The following is a 25,321-nucleotide window of genomic DNA, read 5'->3' on the forward strand; positions in this document are numbered from 1 at the left end:
CACCTGTAATCCTAGCTCCTCAGAAGGCTGAGATAGGAGGATCACAGTCCAACGCCAGCAGGGACAGGAAACTCAGTGAGACCCTTACTTCCAATTATCCACTAAAAAGCCAGAAGTGGAGGTGTGGCAAGTAGTGGAGCATCAGCCTTGAGTGAAAAAGCTAAAGGAGACCCTGAGTTCAAGCCTTAGTACCAACACACAATAAGCGTTAAACATATAAAGTCAAGCCCAGGTCCATGAGGCCCACCAGTTAAGAGGGACACACCTTTGCCTTAGAAAGGCAGAGCTGGTTTCCTTGGTTCTTATCTGGGCCAATGGGTACCTGCGCAATCTCTCCTCCAATCTGGAGGTGGGGGGCAGTCCTTCAGGCCACGATGACGCGTGTCTGTCTGATGGCGGGTATGTGCATGAAATACCAACAAGTCCCACATGCCCCCAGCTCCCAGTGTGCTGATAGAATTCCCATCTACGGTCTTATTTTGGAAAATCTTACGAGGAAGGAGTACAGCTAGCCGTGGAACAATTACTGGAAAAACACTAAAGGCGCACCACACGTTTGCTTTTCCCCAAAGCACTTTGTGTGCATTTCAACCCAGGGGTGACGCAGCTCACAGCGGCCTTGCAGAGGCCTGGGCTGAGCAGAGGCTATCTGCTGTGGCTGGAGGCCCCCCGTGCCAGCTGGAGGTAAGAGGCCTGGGGCCTCGCCATTTCTGGCCTCCTCCCAGAGCAGAGTGCTGGGCTGAAACCTTACTCTGCTTGGCCCAGGAGACAGGACCAGGGCAGGACTGTTCTGGGAAGGGGCCGCACCCGCTGGTTAGGCTGCTTTGCCTCTCTGCCAGGCATCTGTGACGCAGTAAACTGCACAGGACGGGGTGTGCTGGCTGGGTGGACCCCCAGGAAAAGGGCTTCTGACATCCCCAAGAACCTCTTCCCAGCACTTTGCTGACACACTAGGTCCAGGGGCTGCTGTCCTGGTAGGCCTGAGGAGAGGGAGAGTTCAGAAATAAGCCCTAAGTGTGTCTGCCTCATGAAGGGGTACCCCCCCCCCTCAAGCTTCAGCCTCCATTATCAAAAGCAGATAGGTTTTTGCCTGGCTCATTTCCACTGGTGGGCGGGTGGCCGGGGGGGGGAGGCATTTTGAACTATTTCCCTTCCACAATGAAAAACAGTACTCATTTTTTTAACCTTTCACTCTTCATTCCCTAAGTGAATTGAGCCAGAGCGAAAAGGCTAGCAAAGACATTCCCCAGCTCGACCTGTGGGTCTAGGCTAATGTGTTCAAGAGGAGTGTAAGTTCCTCCTGAGGTCTGACCACTTGATTTCCTGGGTCACTCTTCTGGGGCTTCAGAAAAAGACTTCAAAGACCAAGGTGCCAATGTTCCCTGGCACTCTGGGGCAGATGGTTAAGGAAAGCAGTTTACACACTAGTCAGTGGAGGAGGAGAATGTCCACACCACCATCCTGTGATGGGAACCCGACTTTCTGTAAGCCATATTCATCAGGCTTTTATTATAAGCTGTGGTCCAGAGCCAATATTGAAATGGGTTTGGCTGGGGTGAAGAATGACTGCAAAACAAAATAGATTCCAAACATCTGGGAAAATGAAGAGAAAAGAAAGGGAACTTGGAAGGAGTTGGCTCCAGGCGACGTGTAAGGCACCACTGCGTCTGTCTGTCTGTGCAGGGGCTGAGGAGGAGGCGTGAAGGAAGGACAAACAGCTCTCTGCCTCCGCCTCTCAGGCAACTTCTGACTGCATGCAGCAAGAAAAGGAACTGGATTTTTGTTCAGACCAGTTCCAATTCAAACAAGCAGACCGGACCGGGTAGATCCGACTACAATCAGCTCCATATTTAAAGATGGATCTGGAACTTTTTAAAGAAAATGTGTACAAGTAAACTATTGTATTATGACCACTCAAATCCATCTCCTCCTCCTCCTCCTCCTCCTTTTTTTGGGGGGGTGGTGGTGGTGCTGTTACTGGGGCTTGAACTCAGGTTCTAGATACTGTCCTTTAGCTTTTTCACTCAAAGCTAGTGCTCTATTACTTGAACCACAGCTCCACTTTTGACTTTTTGGTGGCTCAGTAAAGTGTCTCACAGACTTTCCTTCCCAGGATGGCTTCAACCCATGATCCTCAGATCTCAGCCCCCTGATAGGCTAGGATTATGGGTATGAGCCACTGGGTCTAGCTCATCTCCTTCCTTGATGGTTGTTTTTCATGTCTTTAGATGCTTGGGGTTAACCAAGATCCCTGAGTTAGAAATACAGTCCTAGGGAGATGTGTGGGGGAGAGAAAACGGGGTGATGACTTCCTGGATAAGATCCCATCTGCCAGAAAGACAGGATGCAGCAACTAGAAGGGCACATGTTTGAGGCTCAGCCATTCTACCAACCAAGTGATTTCAGGCAAGTCCCTTCCCTGCCTAAGGCCCCAGTTCTCTCATTCACAGGACATGGATGATGCCACTGGTCCCCTCTCAGACCTGTGGGGAAGAGGGCATGGGATGTGTGTTGACAGGGCTGAGAAACTGCCAATCACCCAGGCAAACAGGGTTCTCTTCCTGTTCATCCGGGGCTGTCTATCTCCACCACCTTGTGCCCCGCTTCCCAGACCTGCTCCACCGACCCATACTTGGTTTGTGAATCTCCATGGAGCCCCCACTCTGAGAGCCTGCAATTTTGTCCCTACAGCTCTAGGCAGCCGGGCACTAACCTGTACTCTGCTCCCCAGCCTTTGACGAAGCTCATGCGGATGGTACACATTCGCGTCAGCTGGTACACAGCCTCAAAGCCCTGGTTGACAGACTGAGCCAGCAGGGCAGCAAACTCCTGATTATTAAAGATCTTCAGGTTGCATCCTGCAGAGAACACAGAGAGTGCTGGGCAGCGGCAAGGCGAACCCTGGATCACACCGGACACAAACTCCACACTTAGCACAGTGCCAAAGACGAGCCTGCTCAGCCCTTGTCCTTCAATCTGCCTATTTTATCCAGGAAACACAGCTCGTGAGGGTAGAGATTGAAGACTGGACCATCACCCACACACACACACACACACACACACACACACACACATACACTCCAGCTGTGGAAGGCTATGATGGAAAACTGAGGAGGGCCATGAGCACATACCCTGGGCCAAGCAGGGATCCAAGAATAGAGGACCCAGGCCCTGGTGTTTGGCCTGTATGATCTGATGGTGGCTGGGGGCCCTTGTATGATCTGATGGTGGCTGGGGGCCCTAACTGGGCAACAGGAAGGCCCAGAGAGGGATGTTGGAAATACATGCCCCAGATTCATGTTGTATCAGGAAGGAAGAGAGTAAAGTAGGGTTGAAGTCACACAACCTACTAAAGGGAGATGTCCAACTCAGTAGAATGGAGACAGGCACAAAGTTTAAAATAAACCTCTCGTCTGAAGTCCTCCAGCCCAAGTGCCAGGAATGTAGCAATCAGAAAAATGAAGACAGAAGCACATGAGGGCAAAATCAAAGGTGAGCCAAGGTGATGGTAATGATCGGGCAACACAGGCCTCTGCTCTGCGTGTACTGCTGCTGCCTTTGGGATCTGTGTAGTCTCTCTAAGATGGACTGGCCATCCCAGTTCCATGACTCTGATCTGACAAATGCCACCAGAGTCCACTCAGTCCTCACCAAACAGCAAGCAGAGGGCCAGGATTACAAGTATGCTTCCGCTCCTCTCTTCCCCTGGAAGTGTGGTAGAGTCAGGTCCAAACTTTGCCAGATCCACTGGCAAAGCCAAGAAGTAGAGGAACACTACACAAGTCATTCAGTCCAGGCTCTTCACTGCCCTGGCCACTTGCTGTGTGTCCTTGGGCACACAGCTTAACCACTCAGAATTTGTTTCCTTAATGTCCCTACTTCAGAACCAGTGTAGCTGGAGAGAAGTAAATGCAATCAACGACATAAATGTCTTTTTGTAAATACAAACTACAACACACTGAAGAAGCCTGCAACAATGCTATTGTTTGGGATTGTCTGTGTTTTGAAGTTTACCCTGCCCAGTCACCTGCCACTCGGTGAGCAGGAGAAGAGGTGTCCTGTGTGTGGTGTGGGCTGTGTCCTGGCCTGGCCATGCTACCAGTTCCAAGACTACATTCTGGGAGTGCATGCCACAGGACAATGGGCTCTGGCTGGGGGAGCCTCCTGCTTAACTGTGCTATTTAGGCCCAGGCATGTGCCAACTACCTATTGGGCTCCACCTGACATATGTTCTTGGAGACCAGGTGGGTTGAGTTAGCCTCACTCAGAAAACTCGTAACGTTCCACCAAGATAAAAGCAAAACTTTCTCAGGTCCTCCTGTCCTTTTTACACCTTTGCCATGCTGTGTCTGTCTAATGCCTTCATTGACTCCTCCTCCTCCTCCTCATGGAAGCTTTCCCAGGCTCAGCTTTTCACGTGTGTGTGTGTGTGTGTGTGTGTGTGTGTGTGTGTGTGTGTGTGTGTGTGTGTGTGTGTGTGTGTGTGTGTGTGTGTGTGTGTGTGTGTACTGGGGCTTGAACTCAGAGCTTAAGCACAGCTTTTCGTGTGTGTGTGTGTGTGTGTGTGTGTGTGTGTGTGTGTGTGTGTACTGGGGCTTGAACTCAGAGCTTAAGCACTGTCCCTTAGCTTTTGCACTCAAGGCTAGTGCTCTACCATGTGAGCCACAGCTTCACTTCCAGCTTTTTGCTAGTGAATTGGGGATAAGAGTCTCACAGACTTTCCTGCTGAAGTTGGAGGCCTCTTGAGTAGTCAGAATGACAGGCATGAGCCACCAGCTTGTCTTTTTCTTTTACCCTACCTCAGAGGTCTATATTGTCCATGAGGATGGAAACATGCCCTCCTCCACCTCTCCAGTACCTGGCACGGACCCACATGCCATGTATGTTTGTGGGAAGAGCTGAGGGAAAGGAAAGAGGAAGAAGGAAGGGAGGGAAGAAGGGAGGGAGGGAGGAAGGGAGGAAGGAAGGCAGGCTGACAGCCTGAGTACCTACATACCTAGCACAGCAGGCAGGTGCCCAGGTGAAGGGCGGGCTGTTGGACACTGCCCTTTCCCTCTGGAGGTTCAGGTAGATGGGCACAGAATAAACCCAACTAACAATGCCAACACGAGTGAGGTGGAAAGGCAGAAAGAAGGGCTCTCTCAGCACCTCAGCCACATGCTCCGAGGTGAAGACCCCCTGGGGGAGGGGCTTACCTGGGGGGATCTTGCAGACAGTGGCTGGGTGCCAGCCGTAGCGCTGGTTACAGTTGGGAGACTGGACGAAGATGGCGCTGTCGCTGAGGCACTCGGCAAACACCTCCCCTCCAATGTAGTAGAGCCGGACGCCTCTCCCTGCATGGGGTTTGGGAACAGCGGTATCAGGACACTTCTGAGGACCCAGAGCCCAGCCTGACCTCCAAGTATGGAATCTGTGGGTTTCTAAAGAAGGGGAAGCAGATGACGGAGAAGAAACAACCTACAACAGCCCGATGATGACCTCTGAGCCTGAGCTCCGTCCTCTTTTCTGTTTTTGTTGTTGTTGGTATGCCAGCACTGGGACTTGAACTCAGGGCTTCAAGCTCTTGCTCAGCAATGATTGCTCAAGGCCAGAGCTTTATCACTTGAGTCAAAAATCTCCAGCTCCCTGAGCTCCTTTCTGGAGAAGATGGGGACAGTACAGCTGCTGTGACCATGGTGGCTGCCAAGGGACAACTGCCACTGTCCCTTTTACCAGCTTGCTGTTCTGGGTCCTTTTCTACCCAAGGTTCAGCGGGAAACAATCTCTGAGCTTCGAAAGCCCACAGCCTGAAGGACGCCGCCACTCAGGGCTAGCCCATATATTTGCAGATTTACTTTTCCCTCATCTCTTAAATCCACTCCAGATGGACAGAAATTGATTTTAAATGGACTCAGCAATTCCAGTGGTTATATAAATACTCGGTGAGCTGGGCTTAGGGGGAAATGTCCCTTCTCTAGCTGGGAACCTTGGCTGATCCATTCCCAGTGTGAAACCAGGAAAACCAGAATCTTTCCAGGGTCACATGGGTACCTGACCTGTATGAATGACTTGATATCCTTTTCCTCTGCCCCTTCCCGACTCCCATCCCTCCTTCCTGAACCTCCATAGGACTCAGTACTGGGGTCTCTATGGAGAGGAAGTGTGGCAATAGACCCACAGAACCCAGGCCCTGGGCTCACAAAATCCCAACATTTCCTCTAACAACCATAGAATCTTCTTTTGTTGCTGTTATTGGTCATGGGAGTTGAACTCAGGGACTGGGCGCTGTCTCTGAGCTTTTGTGCTCAAGGCTAGCACTCTACCACTTTGAGCCACAGCACCATTTCTGGTTTTCTGGTAGTTAATTGGAGATAAGAGTCTCATGGACTTTCCTGCCCAGGCTGGCTTCAAACTGTGATCCTCAGATCTCAGCCCCCTGAGTAGCTAGGATTACAGGCATGAGCCACTGGTGCTTTACTACATTTTTAGCTGAACTAATTTCTGTCAGAGACTAGATAGCAAACCAGTAAGAATGAAGAACATGAGACCATGCTCAGAGCATGAGATTGCCCTCCACCTCCAAAGCCCATTGGCCAATCATGGGGTTCCAGGATGGTATTTGAAGATATATATATTTTTGGGGGGGGAGGGGGGGTCTGGTCGTGGGGCCTGAACTCTGGGCCTGGGCTCTGTCCCTTAGCTCTTCAGCTCAAGGCTAGCGCTCTACCACTTGAGCCACAATGCCACTTCCGGCTTTTTTTCTTTTTGCTTATGTGGTGCTGACGAATTGAACCCAGGGCCTCAGGCATGCAAGGCAAGCGCTCTACCACTGAGCCACCTTCCCAGCCCTTGAAGACATATTTTTGTATCTTCTCCTCAGCCCTTCTAAATTCCAAGTCTGTCATTCTGAATCCCCAAATCATGGCTGTCCTTAGCTTAATAATTTTATAAGCCAGCTAAATGACATGGCTTTATCTCCTCTAAACCCCCAAAGCCATGTTTGAACTTATTATCTGGATATAGTAATATAGCATGGTACTAGCTGTGGTATTTTGGTAGCAGGCCCATCTTATCTTTCTACGTTCTCTAAGTGTCTAGAATAATCTTAGGAAATCACCAACAGATCACTCCTTTAAGAATAACTGCCCATTTATTAGCCCTGACTAACCTATCTGTATGTTAGGGTTGATTTTTGTTTGTAGGTTTTTTTTGGTAGTTCTAGAATTTGAGCTCAGAGTCTCAAGTACTTTACTACTTGAGCCATGCCCCCCCCCCAGTTCCTTTTTGCTTTAGTTTGTCTTGAGGTAGGGTCTCATACTTTTGCTCAGCGCTAGCTTCAGAGCACAGTCCTTACTTTTGATTCGTGAGTAGCTGGGACTATAGACATTCGACACCACACCAGGCCTGTATGCATACTTTTGTTGAAAGAATTTGGCATGTTGCTTTTCCCATAGATCGCCCTTCCTTATCCCCTTAATTGAGGCGTCTGTAGCTTCTAGATTTTTCAGACATTCTCTTGGTCTTTGGGTTAGGAATGACCAAACAATCTGAACTTCTGTGCCTTTCTGGGAGTCAATAGGACAATAGAGAATTTGGGAGCAGATGAGGGAGCTGAGTCCTTTCTCAGGCCCCAGTGGGAGGCAGAGCACAGCTGGGAAGAGCACTGTGCACAGCAGCTGGTAAGAACACTGTGCACAGGCTACCCTGGCTAGGATGAGGACGGAGAAACATGGCCGCCTGTTACCAATGTGCCTTCGTGTGAGTTCGACCGCGGCGTTCCTGTTGACGTTGGACAGCAGACCCAGGCAGAAGCGCTCTGAGTTGGAGGGGTCGGTGAAGCCGTCCACTGTCATCGACGGCTGCGAGGCGTGGAATGTCTCCCCGACACGCTGGTTCAGCTCATAATAGGAAATGGAGCACCAGAAGGCCGGCTCACAGTAGGTGACTGGTTGCAAGTCTGGGGAGACACAGTCCATGGGATCAGTGACCTCCAAGAATGTCCTGGAAGATTCTTTCCCACTTCTCTGAGGTGTCAATGACCCCCTGCCTGGGTGGCTTTCATTGCATACATATTTTTGAGGGGAGGAAGGGAGTGCCAATACTGGGGTTTGACCCCAGGGCCTAGGCACTGTCCCTTAGCCTTTTCACTCAAGGCTGTTGCTCTACCACTTGAGTCATGACTCCACTTCTGGCTTTTTGGTAGCTAATTGGAGATATGAATCTCATGGACTTTCCTGCCTGAGCTGCCTTCAAACCACATCCTCAGATCTCAGCGTCCTGAGTAGCTGGGATTACCTAGGGACACCAGGCTTCAGACTCACTCTTTAATATACTTAAAAGTCACATGGTCATTTAGGATACGTCTGCGTATGAGCTGGTATCCATTCCTACGTGTTCTGACTGTCCAAGAGGACCACACTGTCCCAGGGCCCCTCTCTCTCCCTCTACTCCAGCATGGGCTACAAGGCAGAGGGGTGGGAGGGGCTCAGTGCTGACCAGAGAACCCTGCCCCTCTCCCCCCCCCCCCCCCATATCAGGCAACTTCCAGGAACAAGGGTCTGCTGTGGACCTCTGCTTATTGACTCTGGAAGAACCCAACTCCAAGAGACCGGAAACTGGGCTGCTCACAGGAAAGGGCTGAGGTGTCTCCTGACAGAGACGTGCATTCATATCCTCCTGAAGGTCAGAAGCCACTGGGGTAAAGGGGGAGCACAGACATTCCTCCATATCACACACCCACACAGGGCAGGTGGGTGAGGATGCCTCTCCCCCTGCTGGGTTTCCAGCCTTAGCACTCCTGACACGTGGGACTCAGGAGGAAAGGTGCCAAACATTGCAGGATATTTTCAGCAGCATCTCAGCACCCACTAGATGTTACATGCATCTACCCCTCTCCCTCCCTCCCTCTCTCTCTCTCTCTCTCTCTCTCTCTCAACTGGTGACAATTTAAAAAAAAAATGTCACTAAGCACCAGTGGCTCACACCTGTAATCCTAGCTACTCAGGAGGCTGAGATCTGAGGATCATGGTTCAAAGTCAGCCTGAGCAGAAAGCTTCTGTGAGACTCTTATCTCCAGTTGACTACCAAAAAGCCAAAGTGGAGCTGTGGCTCAAATGGTAGAGTGCTGACCTTGAGCATAAAAAGCTCAGGGACAGTGCCCAGGCCCGAGGATGGGCACACGCGCGCGCACGCACACACACACATACACATACACACACACACACACGTACACACACACACACACACACACACACACACACACACACACACACACACACACATGCCCCCAGCCACCACCAGATGTGTTCCAGTAGTGGAAAATACCCTGGGTTAAAGTCACGGTCCTCAATGACAAGCCAGAACATAGAGAAATAGTCACATAGAGAATTTCACCTCCACCAGAGGGCTGAGTTCTCTTTCCCACTGGTACTGTTATAGTTCTCTCGTACTAGCTCACCAAAGGCAGAGGGGCCAGGCACTCAGGATGTGGTGTTGAGAATAACCATGATTCTTCATATTGAGCATGTCCTGGTTCTGTTTCAAACTCTACCTGAAGAGAGCCCAACTATCTCAGGCCCCTAGCCATCCAGAGTGGAGAAAAAGGTAGTGGAAGCCACTGGCAGGGATCTACACGGCTGCCAGGGGTACAGGCAAAGCTGTGGCCTGTGCTCTGTCTGACTCCTAAGCTTGGGCCACATCAGCCATGTCTGCCTTTGCGCTATGCTTCAGCATTCCAGTGAGATGAGCTGTATTCTAAACACTGCAGTCACTAAAATGCGAGCTGTGTTGCTTTGGAAACAGTTATTTTTGTGCTTTTTTTAATTAAAAAAAAAAAAAAAAAAAAGGATATGAGTGCCGGTGGTTCATGTCTTGTAATCCTAGCTACTCTGAAGGTTGAGATCTGAGGATCCTGGTTGGAAGCCAGCCGAGACAAGAAAATTGCTAATTAACCACCCAAAAGTCAGAAGTGGAGCTGTGGCTCAGGTGGTAGAGCACCAGCTTTGAATGAAAAAAGCTAAGGGACAGTGCCCAGACCCTGTGTTCAAGCCCCAGTACTGGCACAAAAAAAGGAAGAGAGGAGGAAAAAATCCTTCAAAATAACCAGGCAACGTATTAAGTTGCTGGCTTTTTGATGCCCAGGTGCAGGCCTGCTGACCTTGTATATTGACCTTGGGGCACATACTCTCCCTTTTCACTCAGGGCTTGTGAGTCTGCTACAATAACTAGAGGACTGGAAGACATCTACAGAGAACCTTCCAGGTCACTCCATCTGGCACAGGTTAGTCTGAAGAAGAGGCAGCGTGGGCTGATCTGGGTCAGCCCTGATTTACTCAGCAATGCACAGAACTGAACAAAATCCTCACCCCCAAATCATAAAAGTCCAGGCAAAAATACAGTGAGCAAAGCTCCCAGAGAACACTGATAGACCACCCATCCAAACAAAAGAAAAGCTGGCAGGCGACCCACAAAGACTGTCACAGAATTCCCGAACCATGGTCTAGGGACGGGTGGCTTCAAAGGGTCCTAGGTTGAGAGACCCTGACAAGCAGATCAAAACCCTTCTCCAAACACCCCGTAACTGCAGACACAGTGTTATGGAAACATTGGATATGTAGCTTGACACATCATTAGCAAGGTGCTGGTTGGAGGTGCACAGTAACCATGCTAGTGCTAAGTCTGCAGGCCACTGTTTTCACAGTGCTGTGTGGATAAGCTGCCCTGGTCACAAGCAGGACAGACCTGGGTAGCAATTATACTTTTCTAGTCACTGCAAACAACAATAAGGCAACACAGTGCTTCTCTCCCTCCTTTCTGCAAGATGAGCTGTAAACCAAACACGGTGGTCAGCTCCAGTGACCCTTGCGATACTACTGGTGTTTGAATTCAGGGCTCTGCACATGATAGGCAAGCACTCTACCACTTTGGCTACATTCTCAACCCTTTTTGTTTGGTTATTTGTTTTTGTTCCTGAGACAGGGCCTATTGTCACCGTTGTCCAGGCGAACCACAACTCTCAATCATCCTGCCTCTCTGTCTTCCAAGGAGCTCAGATTTACAGAGCTGGGATTATAGGTGTACACTACCATGCCTGACTACATTTGTAAACTGGACATCTACCCCCATTTCTTTCCCACTGAAGATGCACAGCACAATCAGTGCACTAAGAGCAAAACGCCACAATTCTATACAAGAAGAAGCTGTATCACACAGGATAACCATGTGTGTTTACTGAAAGAGGACTCAACTTGGCTCCGAGCTTCTAAGAAGACAAAGCAAAAACAGAATATAATCCAAGTGTGATGGGCAGATGCACAGTGCTTACCAGATCCCTGAGGGAAACAAAGCCTGTCCTGGCACTAAACCTTAACAATCTTCGGGGGAGGTGGCAAGAATCTCCCCCTCTCCTGGCTTCAGCAGTCAAGCTAGTGAGCAGGCCCTGGTTTAAAAACCAGAGACTCTGAATACCTGGGCTGGTAGACAATGGCACATGCCAAGGCCACAGCCCTGCTCCTATCAGACTGCTGGATTGTGCTAATCTTTTTCCAGAGCAGTGGTGTGGGACACATAGCATCCTTCAGCTGCAGTGGTCACGGGCCCCTCCCCAACCTGTGTGGTGTTAGCCAGACATTCTTAAGTGGCATGGGTGCTCAATTCTTGGCTGGCCCCCTGCCAGCCAAACACATTGGCCGGCTTCAGTTTTGAGCCTTGTTCCAAGTTGGCATAGACTTTCTGTTTTGTTTAAGGAAAAGAAAAAAATAAAATCCAGAAGGCAATGCTTGGGTTCAGAGACGACTATTAGTAACATGTGCAAAAGATCTGAATGCGGCAAAGGTGAGAGGGATTCGCTTTCTGCTCTAATTGAAAGCAGGGAATGGTAATGGCTCACGCCTGTCATCCTAGCTCCTCAGGAGACTGAGAATCTGAGGACCACAGTTCAAAGTTAGCCAGGCCAAAGAAACAGGTCCTATGGTTTCCATTATTTGCAATAACTAGTATATGTCTAGGATAAGCGGAAAAGATCAAAAGCTATGTACATATGACCATATAAGATGATGCTAAGCAAAATGAACCCCAAGATAGGGACATAAGTGGTTTTATCTTTCTTGCTGTTGTTTTTAATGTATTTATAATGTACCGTGTGATTTTTTTTTGTTTCTTTTGATGTTCTTCCTCCATGGTATAACCCCTGTTTACAATGTATTGGATTCCAGTGCCCTGTATTTTGTATATACATTTTTATAATTTGAGGAGGGGAAGGGAAATAACAAAATGCTGAAATAAGAATACAGGTTGACCCATCATAACATTGAGAGGTACAAGACATTATGTTGAAAACAAACTTTACAACTTCAGGGGTAAGGAGCAGGAGTTGGGGATGTGGGGCAGGAAGGGATGGTAGGGGAAAAACAAAGAGGTAACAATGCTTGATAGGAAATGTACTCATTACATTACTCATGTAACTCTAACCCCTCTGTACAGTATTTTTACAATAAAAATATATACAAAAAAATAAGGTAGATCACTAAAAAAACAAAAAACAAAAAAAGTCAGCCAGGGCAGGAAAGTCCATGAGTCTTGTCTCCAATTAACCAACAAGAATCAGAACCTGGAGCTATGGCTCAAGTGGTAGAGTGCCAGACTTGAGTGGGAAAAAAAAAAAGCTAAGCGATCATGAGTTCAAGCCCCAGTACTTGCACCAAATAAAAAGAAAAAAGAAAAGGCAACAGGGAATGGATAAAGGCGGAGAACAGTGGCCTGCCTAAACCCTCCATCCCTGCAGAAGCCAGCTCTGCCTCCACCTCCAGGGATTCCACCACCCCCCCTTCCCTTCCAGATACCATCTGCTACCTGGGCTGTCCCCGCCCTTACCCTACAGCTTCTGACCTATAAGGCCCAATGCATGACTGTAAGACATTCCCTGACTCCTTCCTTCCCCCTGATGCTTAGCACACACCGTGGCATTAGCACTCCATAGCTTCAGGCCAGCTGTGTCTCCAACTTTGGGCCTTCTAGCTCAGAGACTAAACGCAACTAGCTAAAATATGCATAAAAACAACCTTGTGGAGGCCAGGTGCTCAATGGCTCATGCCTGTAATCCTAGCTACTTAGGAGGCTGAGAGCTGAAGATCACTGTTCAAACCAGACCAGGCATGGCAGTCCATGAGACTTTTTTTTTTTGCTTGTTTGTTTTTTGTTGGAGTTGGGCCTGAACTCTGGGCCTGGGTGCTGTCCCTTGGCTCTTCAGCTCAATGCTAGCACCCTACCACATGAGCCTATCACATGAGCCACAGCGCCACTTCCAGCTTTTTCTGCTTATGTGGTGCTGAGGAATCAAACCCAGGGCCTTATGCATGTAAGGCAAGCGCTCTACCACTGAACCACCTTCCCAGCCGGTCCATGAGACTCTTACATCCAATTAACCACCAAAAAGCCAGAAGAGGAGCTGTGGCTCAAGTGGTAAAGCACTGGCCTTGAGCAAAAAAAGTTGAGGGATAGTGCCCAGGCCCTGAGTTCAAGCCCTAGGACGAACAGACAGACAGACAGACAGACAGGCAGACACACACACACACACACACACACACACACACACACACACACACACACACACACACACAGAGAACCTTGTGATCTTTTAGCCTACCAGTTCAATGTAATCAAGAACAACAGCAAAGTCTACAGGTCCCAGGAAGGTGAGGATATAGTACAGGGCCAACTTCCTGTCTTTCATCATATCATCATTTCACCTTGCCTGTGAATTTACAAGCTACCCAAGACTGATGCTAGAGAGAACCTGAGAAAAGTACCTTGTGCCTAGTGTCAGTGGCTCACAAGTGTCATCCTCGCTATTCAGGAGGCTGAGATCTGAGGATCATGGTTCAAAGGCACCCCCAGCTTTAGCCAATGAACTACCAAAAAGACTAGAAATAGAGTTGTGCCTCAAGTGGTAGAGTACTAGCTTTGAGCATAAAAGGGCTAGCCAGGCACCAGTGGCTCACGCCTGTAATCCTAGCTACTCAGGAGGCTGAGATTTGAGGATCCAGGTTCAAAACCAGCCTGTGTAGGAAAGTCTGTGAAACTCTTATCTCCAATTAACCCCCAGAAAACCAGAAATGATGCTGTGGTTCAAGTGGTAGAGCGTTTGCCTTAAGCTGAAGAGCTCAGGGACAGCATCTAGGCCCAAGGCCCAGAGTTCAAGTCCTACAACTGACAAAAACAAAAAACAAAAACCTCAAGGATAAGACACAGAACTGGCAAAAAAAAAAAAAAGAGAAGGAAAGGAAGGAAGGAAAGAAGGAAGGAAGGAAGGAAGGAAGGAAGGAAGGAAGGAAGGAAGGAAGGAAGGAAGGAAGGAAGGAAGGAAAGGAAGGAAGGAAAGAAGGAAGGAAGGAAGGGAGGGAGGGAGGGAGGGAGGGAGGAAGGAAGGAAGGAAGGAAGGAAGGAAGGAAGGAAGGAAGGGAGGAAGGAAGGAAGGAAGGAAGGAAGGGAGGGAGGGGGGAGGGAGGGGAGGAGGGAGGTGGGGAGGGAGGTGGGGAGGGAGAGGAGTGAGTAGGGGAGAGAAAGAGGGAAAAGAAAGGTATGTGTGTGGCAGCATGGGCACAGTGGCACCTGGTCAGGCTGTGACCTGGGCTCCTGTCTTCTCTTCAGGGCCAGGGGCCTCCTACCTCGCAGCTGCCCTGCCATCCACCCTTTCTGCTCTCGAGCCAGAGGGCAAGGCTTATCCTGCCAGGATGCTTCGAGAAGCCATCCACCTCTGGAATGCCAGCTCAGCTGTTGCCCCTGGGGTGCTCCTGGGCCTATGTCCTCAAGTCCAGCCACTCCCTGAATGTCTCACAGGAAAGCAGGGAACAACTTACTCACCTGGCAGGAGCCGGTGCATTACCTTTCTCCTCTCTCCACCTGCCACCTCCTTCCCCTTCATTTGTTCCAACCTTTCTGAGTTACATGCTTGGGAAATTCCAGGTGACTCACCCAGCACTATGTGTAACAGCCCATCACCTGCGCATAGCCCCCTGCAAAACAAACGTCCTAGGGCTCCCGAGTGCAGTATGTTTGGCTGGGCCTTGGTCATGCTTTGGGGGTGTGGCTTTGCTGTGTGGCAGGATACTCAACCTTTCCCAGACCTGGGGCCCACACCAAAATGGGGAGGACATGAAAGAGGAAGTCACAGTTTCCTTCTGTATAATAGCCTCACAACCACACCTTTCTTTTTGTTGTTATGGGTGGTGGTGGTCATGGGGCTTGAACTCAGGGCCTGAGTGATGTCCCAGAGCTATTTCACTCAAGGCTAGTGATCTATCACTTGAACAACTGCTCCACTTACAGCTTTTTTTTGTTGGTTAATTAGAGATGAGCCCATTGATCTTTCCTGCCTGGTTGTCTTGGAACCAGGATCCTGAGATCTCAGCCTCCTGAGTAGCTAGGATTATGGACATGGACCACCAGCACCCAGCTATCCAGCCTCTTGTTCTAGAATTAGTTTTTGTTCTTAGGAACCCAACAAGACCATGGAGCATCTCCAGGCAGGTCTCTGATGGATCTACCAATCCTCCCTCCCCCCACATCTAGACTGTCACAGGGTGACTGGGCCCGAGGTAACTGGGTAACAAAGGAATAAGGTGGGATAAACTGGTTAATGACTACCCTTCTGAGTGAGACTAGCAGGGGTACCTGGTCTCAGTGGAGCACAAAACAGTGATCTGCTGTAGTAGGGAACACATGCTATGTCCCAGAAGTCTTGAGTTCAAAGCCAGCTTCCCTGTTCAGCAGTTTAACCTGAGTTAAACTGAGTTAACCTATTCTATTCTTGGTTTTCTAATCTGTAAAGTGAAAATTGACAATACTTCTACATTCTAAAGTGAGTTTTAAGCTGAAGATCTGAGGGTCACAGTTCAAAGCCAGCCTAGGCAGAAAAACCTGTGAGATTCTTTTCTCTAATAAACCAGCAAAAAGCCAGAAGTAGAGTTGTGACTCAAGTGGTAGAGTGCTAGCCTTGAGAAAACAAGACAGGAACAATATCCAGGCCCTGAGTTCAAGCCCTAGGACCAGAAAAATACACCTTCAAGCATCTCTTTATTTTCCAAATGATGTTGTATCTGACATTGTCAGTCAAGCTCTAGAAACACATTGGCATGAGAGTCAAACCACTTGGATCCCCACACCTGATATTAATGATCACTGTTCCTGGGCAATTTAGTGAGGGCCAGCTTGTAATGCCTCAAGATGATCCACAAGACCAGAGTATCAAAAGTTCCCTCAATAAAAACAATAAACATGCCAGGCACTGGTGGCTCACACCTGTAATCCAAGCTACTCAGAAGAGGGGCAAGAAAAGTCCATGTTAACCAGCAGAAGGGCCAGAAGTGGAGATGTAGATCAAATGGCAGAGTGCCAGCCTTGAGCACCAAAGCTAAGAAAGAATGCAAGGCTCTGAGTTCAAGGCTCAGTACTAGCACCAACAAAAACAAACCCAACCCAGACATTCAATGGTTTTCAGCCCTCAGGCAAGCTCTAGCCGTAGCCTCCACACAGCTGCTACGCCCAAGAGCTGAAGGACACTTCCTGGCTAGCCCGGCAACTCTAGGGAACCCTGACCCAGCAGTGCAAAACCGGGGGACTGTTTGTAAACAGGGCCTGGTACTCTAAAGCCTTGTGAGCTAAAGCAAACCAAAACCAAGGCATCCAAATATGGAAACACATTTACAAAATAACACAAATAATATACACAGTGACCCTACAGGCAAGACTCAGATATCAATGCTGGACACACAAGTGCCACGAAACAAAACAAAGCAACAAAAAACCAGAAGAAACACAGGACACAGCACAGCTGTGGCAGGTGGTGCCATTATGGGTACACTAGCATTTTCCTGCCAGATTCTTTAAATGTTGCTGCTTTAGTAACAAATTGTTACAAACCAGGCACTGGTGGCTCACGCCTGTAATCCCAGCTACTCAGGCGGCTCAGCTCTGAGGATCATGGTTTGAAGCCAGCCTGAACAGTAGAGTCCATGAGACTCTTACTTCCCCATGAAGAACTAAAAAACAAAAACAAAAACAAAAAAAAAAGCTAGAAGTGGAGCTGTGGCTCAAAGGGTAGAATGCTATCCTTGAGCAAAAATAGCCAGAGACCGTGAGCAGGGTCTGAGTTCAAGCCCCAGGACCAGCACTTTAAAAAACAAACATATTTGTTTCAAGACAAATCGGTGCATTTGAATAAGTCTATGGAAGCCGCAGATGGTGTGTGCACAGCTGCTTGTGGTCTTGCCCCAAACCACACAGTGAGCCTGGCTGACCACAGCCCAATCTTCTAGGTCTAAGGTCTGCGGGATTTTCATTCACTCACGTCTGAACACCACACTGAGGAAACACAATCCCAGGCCTATGGTGTCTTTGCTGCCACCAGCGCTCTCAGATTTCCCTGTTCTGCCATGACCTAGCATGGCTATAACCAGAACCCAGCGGGCGGGGTCTGGGCTGGTGTAGAAGCCTCACCTCCAAGGCCCCCTCCCTCAAGGGCCACCAGTGGTCTGCATCCAGAAGAGGATCCCACATGTACAGCCGAAGAAGAGCTACTCACCCAAGTTATTGTGTGCTGGGGACATCGGATTCGGGGATAGGTTTGGAGAACCTGCAAGGTGAGACATAGTTGTGAGACTTTATAAGTGATCTGGTGGGGGGGGGGGGGAAGGGGGTGGGAGCTGAATTACTTAACACTTCATCAAGATGAGTGGCTAATCATCACCAGGGCCGAGAAGCCTGGACCAAGCCTGGAGAAGCCGAGTCTGGCCTCATTTCCCCTCCCTAGGCCACTGCTCTCTCTGTGGAATGGATGGATGGAACAGAGGGCCTTAGGGTCCTCTGGCAACCTGAGCAGTTAGGATCCTACATAAGGCCCCAGCCCAAGGCTGTGTTCAGCACACACACACCTGCCCTTAGGAAAGACAAACCGCATCCAGGAAAATGGGATGACGGGAGTCCTCTCCCCTGCCATGCCCAGCCCCAGGTAGCAAGAGGCCCAAGGCTCACTAGCCATTTCCAGCCTCTGCTGCACTCTATCCACACATTGCTTTTTGTGCTGGTCCTTGAACTCAAGGCTTGGGTGCTATGCTTAGCTTTTTCTCTCAAGGCTGGTGCTCTTGAGCCATCTGAGTCACAGAACCATTTCTGGCTTCAAATCACAATCCTCCAATCTCATCCTCCTGAGTAGCTAGGATTACAGATGTGAGCCACTGGCACCCAGCTCTGATTGGCTTCATTTAAAGGGACTTGAAGCATCTCCAATATTCCAAATGATAGTTTTATCTCACATTGTCAGGCAAGGTCTGGAAACACACAGACATCCATCAAGAGCCTATTTGGAAAAGTGTTTACAAAATAACACAATGTTTTCCATTCTTTGGAGTGAGAAAAAAAAAAAAACCATACACATGATGACTCCACAGGCAAAGTTCAGACATCAATGCTGGATGCACAAATGCCAGAAAGACAAGGTTAATAAAACAGACATCTATAGCCAGATGCTGGTGGCTCGTGCCTGTAATCCTAGCTACTCAGAAGGCCAAGATCTGAGGATTGTAGTTTGAAGCCAGCCTGGGCAGAAAAGTCTGTGAGATTCTTATCTCCAATTAACCATCAAAAAGTTGTAAGTAGAGCTGTGTCTCAAGTGGTAAGAGTGCCAGCCTTGAGCCATAAAAGCTCCAGCACAGGCCCTGAGTTCAAGCCCCAGGACACATGAATACACACACACACACACACACACACACACACACACACACACACACACACACACGCACGCACGCACGCACGCACGCACGCACAGACACCCAGACAGCTCTGACAGGTGATGCCACTATGGGCACCAAATTCTGCCATGTCCAGCCCACCAGCTGCAATAGCTCTAGTACCTGGAAATATCAACTTTAGGAAATTCACAAACCAGTCCTGGGAATCCTGCCACTCAGCCAGCAGACAGATAGTGCATGGCAAGATGGCTCATATGGGAAAATGTCCAACTCTACCTAGTTCACACTCTGGCATCTTGTCTCTACCCTCAATCCCAGAAGAAAGGAAAAATGCACAGCATCATCAGCCATCAAAGAAATTCTGCAGCTGCCTTTCCACACAGCAGCCTCCTGCTTATTGACCCTCCCGCCCCAGTGCCTGTGTGGTTCAGACTGAGTGGTGACTTACAGTAAGTAAGACCACACAGTCCTTGAGCTGGGCCTACTCTGGGTCTCAAGCACGCATCACCTTGTACTTTCCAAGGGGTTCTTTTGTCTCGCCCACAGCTAGAATCTCCATGGCAACAGAGATGGACCATAGTTTCTTCTCCCCCATAACACCGAATGCAATGGGACAGGGACCAAGTCAGTCATGGGGTATAAACACCACTCACCACATGTGAGCTATGTAGTCAAATGTCTTCTAAACCTTTGAATCCCAATTTTCCCCAATGGTATAAGAAGAGGATAATGTGGTCTTTTTTGACTTACAAAAATTAAGGAAGAATTTTCCTATAAAGGTGCTAATGTAGCCAGGCATGGGAACACATACCTGCCATATCAGCCACTAGGGAAGTGTGAGCGTAGGAGGATTGTGGCTTGAGACCAGAGTGGGCTAAAGCACAAAACCCTATCTGAAAAATAAACTAGACCAAAAATGAGCTGGGGCATTGACTTTAAATGATAGAGCCCTGAGTTCAATCCCGTGTACGCGCGCACACACACACACGCATACACACACACACACACACACACACACACACACACACACATGCTAACACCATGACTGGTACACAGTACATTCGGCAATCAGTAAATATGTGTTTATTTTGTGTTGGGTGGATTTGCAAAGACAAGAAAACTCTAGAACTTTCTCCCTGGTCTCATAGGACATAGATGGTGCTAAGGGGGAGACCCAAAAGTGACCACGGTGACAAAAACACCTGTCCACTTGACCTGGCAAGGAAGCCAAGCCTCATGAGCAAAGGGTCTGGGATGTAAATGGTCAGTTCTGAGGAAGAATCAAGAATAGAGACCTCTACTCACACATGTTTAGACTGGCTGGGCTCCCCCCAAAGCTAGTCTTCCTCCCTTTTAGAGAAATCACAAATGATCACATCTGAATGCTATAGTAAGAAGAAGGGACAGGAAAACAATGAGACAGGAAGAAGGAGAAAGAAGGGGTGGGAGAGGAAGAGGCAGAGAGGTAGACACGTGGCTATCCTCATATACGTCCCATGTCCTCTGGTTGTGTTTGTTCATAATAGTAAATGTCAGAGACAGAGACCAACGAAGACGAAAACAAGAAAGGAGGGTGACAAAAATCCCAGTAGGATTGGAGAAACACTGCGGAGCTAGTGTGCTTCTTATGCCAGCCTTTCAGATCTGTAAGCCTGCAGTGGTTACTTGGCACTGACTATAGGAAGACCATCTATGCCTGCCAGCTGCGGTGGGTGTGTGTGTTGACCCCAGCACCTCTATTTACAATGCATATGTGAGCTTCTGGTTCTTTGAGGAATTGCACAATCTCCTCTGGGCTATACACAGAGCAGGTGGCTCCACCGTGTCTAGCAGCTCAGTGTGCGCGCAAGCGTGCCTGCCACCATCGAGATGGGACATCTGCTCAGCTCCCTCCTCCCCTCACCCAACCACACACAATGCAGCAATGCTGCTAGCTGCTCCCTCCATGTGGCAGCTGGGGTTCCATTCAAGGCGCTGCTGGTTTGGAGCCAATTTGATCCCATAATAAATGATGTGGGAAACATCTGGAGATGTGGAAAGAGAGCATTAGGCCAGACCTCGCCTGATCAGAGCACACTGGTCACATTTGGCCAGCAGAGAAAAGTAGTTACTCCTAAGGTCTCTGCTGGCCATCAGAAAAAAAAATTGTTCCTCCATTCAGGCTTCTAGACGTGTGTGTGTGTGTGTGTGTGTGTGTGTGTGTGGTGTGTGTGTGTGTGTGTGTGTGTGTGTGTGTGTGTGTGTGTGTGTACTAGGACCTTGACTTCAGTGTGTGTGTGTGTGTGTGTGTGTGTGTGTGTGTGTGTGTGTGTGTACTAGGACCTTGACTTCAGGCCTGAGCATACACTCTTAGCATTTTTTTGCTCAAGGCTGGTGCTCTTGAACCCTACCATCACTTCTGGCTTTCTGCTGGTTAACTGAAGATAAGTTTCACAGACTTTCCTGTCTGGGCTGGCTTCAAACCTCCATCCTGAGATCTCAGCTTCCTGAGCAGCTAGGATTATAGGTTTGAGCCACAGTCACCCGGCTTGAGTTGTCTTTTACTGAGTTATAAAAAGTATACTAGAGTAAGAATTGCAGCTTGAAGCCAGCCTGGGAAGAAAAGTCCATGAGATTCTGATCTCCAATGAACCACCAGAAAACCAGAAGTGGTACAGGGGCTCAAAGTGGTAGAGCGCTAGCTTGGAGCACAAAGAAGCTCAGGGGTAGCACCAAGGCCGAGTTCAAGGCCCAGGACTAGCACAATTAAATTAAAGTCTACACCACTATCAGTGGCATCCCCTGGGCCCAGTCACAGGGGGCATCTCCTACCAGGGCCCAAAGGAGATTGCATAGTGGCTAACCACTTATCAATCTCCCTCAATCGTTTGTGAGGCTGGCATCTGAACAAAGTGCCTTTCACCCATGAGAAAGGGAAAAAAAAAAGAGAAGAGAAGGGAAGGGAGGGGAGGGGAGGGGAGGGGAGGGGAGGGGAGGGGAGGGCCAAGGAGCACCCAGCTGACCTGCATCCATACTGTGGTTCATCTGGTGGTCACTGGTTTCTCCATCTTCACTCAGGTAGCCGGGGGGTGGGGTCTCTGGGAACCAAAAGGCAGGTGGTCCATTAAAAGGCAACCATGGCTTCTCTCTCCAGTATGAGGTATTGAAGGGGTGCTGAAGTGAGGGTCGCCTACCAGCTGCCAGGATCTCTATGCTCAGGCCTGCCCATCTCCAGCTTCCCACCTAGCTCCCCAGTCCTAGGGCTGCTGCCAAGCCGACTGTCCCTGTGCCCCAAGTCAGGCCCTTTCTCCAAGGAGGTGTTTGGACCTGCCCTGCCTCACCCATGTCTGTCCTCTGAAGAGCTATGGCCTCCAGCTGGGAGCCCCTCTGCCCCCCAGTGTCTCCTGCTGAGCCGATCCACTTGCTTTTGCCACACTCTGTGCTTCTAGTAAGGGAGTCATTCTGTGACAGCAAACTGTGGGATCTGTTTCTCTGAGCCCCCGGCCCTGCTTTAGCCCCACCCGCACCCCCACCCGCCCCCCCAGTCTGCTTTCTGGACTCCCCAGACCAGAATTACCTGCAAGGATCCGAAAGGCTGGAGAACACGTCTCTCCCAGTGCTCTGAACGCTAGACACACGGGCCACAGCTAACCTCAGCCCACTAGCCAACCCCGAGAGAGCCAAAGCCACGTCCAAAGTTAGAACACTCTAAAAGAAACACATCTGGATGGCTGCCCCAGCAAGCAAGAGTTGCCCTGACTGGCCCCAATGTGGCCAAGCCCAGCTCCTCTGGATGCCCAGAGCGCAGTTTGGTGATTCACACAGTATTTGTATTATTGTCTTGACACTGGAGCTTTTGCAAGACTGAGCTATTTCAAGTCCCACCCTCCTGGGATTTCACCGGCCCTGGGCTGGCTCACCCTGGGCTCTGCAGGCCCCACCGCACCCCCTTATTAGCCATCATGGGGATCCTGCCTGAGCCCCAGAGTACCACTGGCAGCTGGGGCCCCCAAAGGGCGGCGAGAGAAACACAGTACTGCTATTTCCGCTTCCAAAATAAATGACTGAGCTGCGGCTGGGCGGAAGGGTCACGCTGCTTCTCCTTGCCAAGAAAAGCATCATGAGTGGGGAGCTAAGGCCACGGGTGACCTCCCAATAGGGAAACAGTTCTGAGTCAGAAGCCCAGGGCTGTGTGCAGAGGGGAAGACAGGGGACACCGAGGGAGCTGCTCCTGCTGTCTCCTCAGCCTACCTGGAATATTGCTCTGGGGCTCGATGCCAGCAGGGAAGTTGGTGTTCTCAGGGATGGAATGGCTGTAGTCATCCAAGGGGGGAAACTCGGCCGGAATCTCTGTGTGTCGTGGCACTAACACAGGAGGTAGAACTGCCCAGGGGACAGAGAGGTGCTCAGTACCCAGGCCAGACTGGCTGCAAAGTCCCCACCCCTTCCTACCCCTGGAGTACCACAAACCCTCCCAGAGAGGAAGAGGAGGAATCAGGAAGGCCTTAAACCCCACTGTCAGGCAGTAATGGTGGTACAATACCTGGCGTCTCCACTCTCTGGTAGTGGTAAGGGTTCACGCACACCTCGTCTTTCTTCATATTGAAGGCAAACTCACACAGCTCCATGGCCCGCAGCTCATGGTGGCTGTGCAGGTCCGGCCACCGCCACAGACGGCAGTAGATGACATGGGGAAGTCCTTTCCGATGAGACACCTGCAGCCGGCCGTCCAGGGACCTGGAAGGAGCGAGAAGCATGTGAAGAGGGCGTGTTGAGAGAGAAACCCAATCAAAGGTGACATCGGCTGGGCGTTGGTGGCTCCAAGCTACTCAGGAGGTGGAGATATGAAGATCAACATTTGAAGCCAACCTGAGTAGAAAAGTCCGTGAGCTTCCAATTAGCCAGCAAAAAGCTGGAAGTGGTGGCTCAAATGGTAGAGCACAAGGCCTTGAGCAAAAAAGTCAAGGGAGAGTACAGGGCCCTGAGTTCAAGCCCCATTACCACCTACACACACGAAGAGGTGACACCGCCTTTTCCACAAGTGAAGTTTATCCTAGGACCTCACGCTTAACAGCTGGGCAGGGCTGGCAGAGACACACTAGCAAGCTAGCCCTTCCATACCCTTAGGACCAAGGACCCTCCTGATGGGTCTGGATAAACAAAAGTGACCCTCTCTGTGAGGGACAGTCTGGCCAGATGCAACCAGATGCATCAATGAGAGCAAAACAGGTCCAGCTGACCTCCAAGCCCTCGCTTGAGAATGGGGGAAGGACGGAGGAAGGTCAGTGCTGGACTTGGTCATGCAGCCTAATGGGGAGCTGCTAACTAAGGGCATCTGGAAGGATGTAATTATCCCTCTCCCAGGGGCCCAGGACCAAGGAACCCCTACAGTTGAAAAACAGTAATTAGCAAGTAGAACAAGAGAGGAAAGCCTGGGACTCGGCTGAAAGGCCAGTGGGGGGTGGGGAGGGGACCCTGACAGATGTGGAGTCATAGACCTGGGGTCAAGGTGTGGCCCCACACTGCTGGCTGGGACACCCTGGCAAGGGCATGAGGTCTCCAAGACCCTCAGTTTGCTCATTTGAAATATGGGGATGCTCTCAGCTCTAGACTGCCTGGAGCTCGGGAACATCTGAAGCTGCACTGGCCAAGCCCCAGCCAATGGGCATTTTACCCTCTCCAACCCCGCCCTGGCCACGGCATGGGTTGATCTAGGGAGAAAGGGAGAGTGGGAAGCGATGTGGGGGAGTTACTCAGCTCTTTTCACTTTCTGGCAAAGCCACTGAACACCCAAAGATTAGGGAAGTGGCCACATCTGCTCTGCATAGTTTGACAAAAGTCCCAACAACAAAGGGGACCAGAGCCCTCTGCAGGGGAAGGCCCGGGGAAGGCCCTCAGGCCACAGTGTATGGGGGTGGGGGGGAAGAGTATGAGAGCTGAGGCTGGGAGGGAGCTCATCTAAGCAGTGGAGGCTCAATTGCCCTTCTGCTGTAGGAATAGTGATGTAGGAATTAGTTCAACAATAAACAGTTGGTTTATTATTTATCTATTTATTATACTGGTACTGGGGCTTGAACTCAGGGCCTAGGCACTGCCCCTTAGCTTTTTCACTCAAGGCTGGTACTATACCACTTGAGCAATACTTCCACTTTCGATTTTATTTTTGCTGGTTAACTGGAAACAAGAATCTCAGACTCTCTGTGTGCAGGCTGGCTTTGATCCCCTATGCTCAGCCTCCTGAATAATTTAGGATTACAGGTGTGAAACACAGACACTCACCTGATAACACTGAGTGATGTACATCAAGATGTGTTGTGTTTATAGACGAATTTGTTGAAACCCTTTCACATGACTACTTAAAGACAATTACACATTTTTTTTAAATTTTAAAAGAGAAAGCTACAGTCATCAAAGCAGCATAGTAATGGTGCCAAGACTTAACAGACCATTGAAATCAACAAAAGCCACTAACAGCCTTACACATATGGACAGCTGATTTTCAACAGTGGAGTAACAATAGTTTTTCAAGATACAATGCTACATCAACCTGATAAACTACAATAAGAAAAAATAACTGCAAGCCCGATGCCAGTGGCTCACACCTATAATCCTAGCTACTC

The 25,321-nt window shown here is 49.7% G+C and overlaps 1 protein-coding gene across 2 annotated transcripts in view; it reads right to left on the minus strand.

Annotated features, from left to right (window-relative positions):
• Positions 1 to 25,321, minus strand: part of Smad3 (SMAD family member 3) — a 117,237-nt gene that overhangs the window by 5,011 nt on the left and 86,905 nt on the right. For both annotated transcript variants that reach the window (XM_069995073.1, XM_069995074.1), the window contains exons 2-8: positions 23,245 to 23,438; positions 22,953 to 23,084; positions 21,725 to 21,799; positions 17,558 to 17,608; positions 7,724 to 7,936; positions 5,196 to 5,333; positions 2,714 to 2,858 (exon numbers count right to left, since the gene is read on the minus strand). In XM_069995073.1, the coding sequence (XP_069851174.1) occupies positions 2,714 to 2,858; positions 5,196 to 5,333; positions 7,724 to 7,936; positions 17,558 to 17,608; positions 21,725 to 21,799; positions 22,953 to 23,084; positions 23,245 to 23,438 (948 nt within the window). The remainder of the gene's footprint in view (positions 1 to 2,713; positions 2,859 to 5,195; positions 5,334 to 7,723; positions 7,937 to 17,557; positions 17,609 to 21,724; positions 21,800 to 22,952; positions 23,085 to 23,244; positions 23,439 to 25,321) is intronic.

Source organism: Dipodomys merriami, unplaced genomic scaffold (genome assembly GCF_024711535.1).
Source record: "Dipodomys merriami isolate MVZ:Mamm:240054 unplaced genomic scaffold, mDipMer1.0.p SCAF_48, whole genome shotgun sequence".
NCBI lineage: Eukaryota > Metazoa > Chordata > Mammalia > Rodentia > Heteromyidae > Dipodomys > Dipodomys merriami.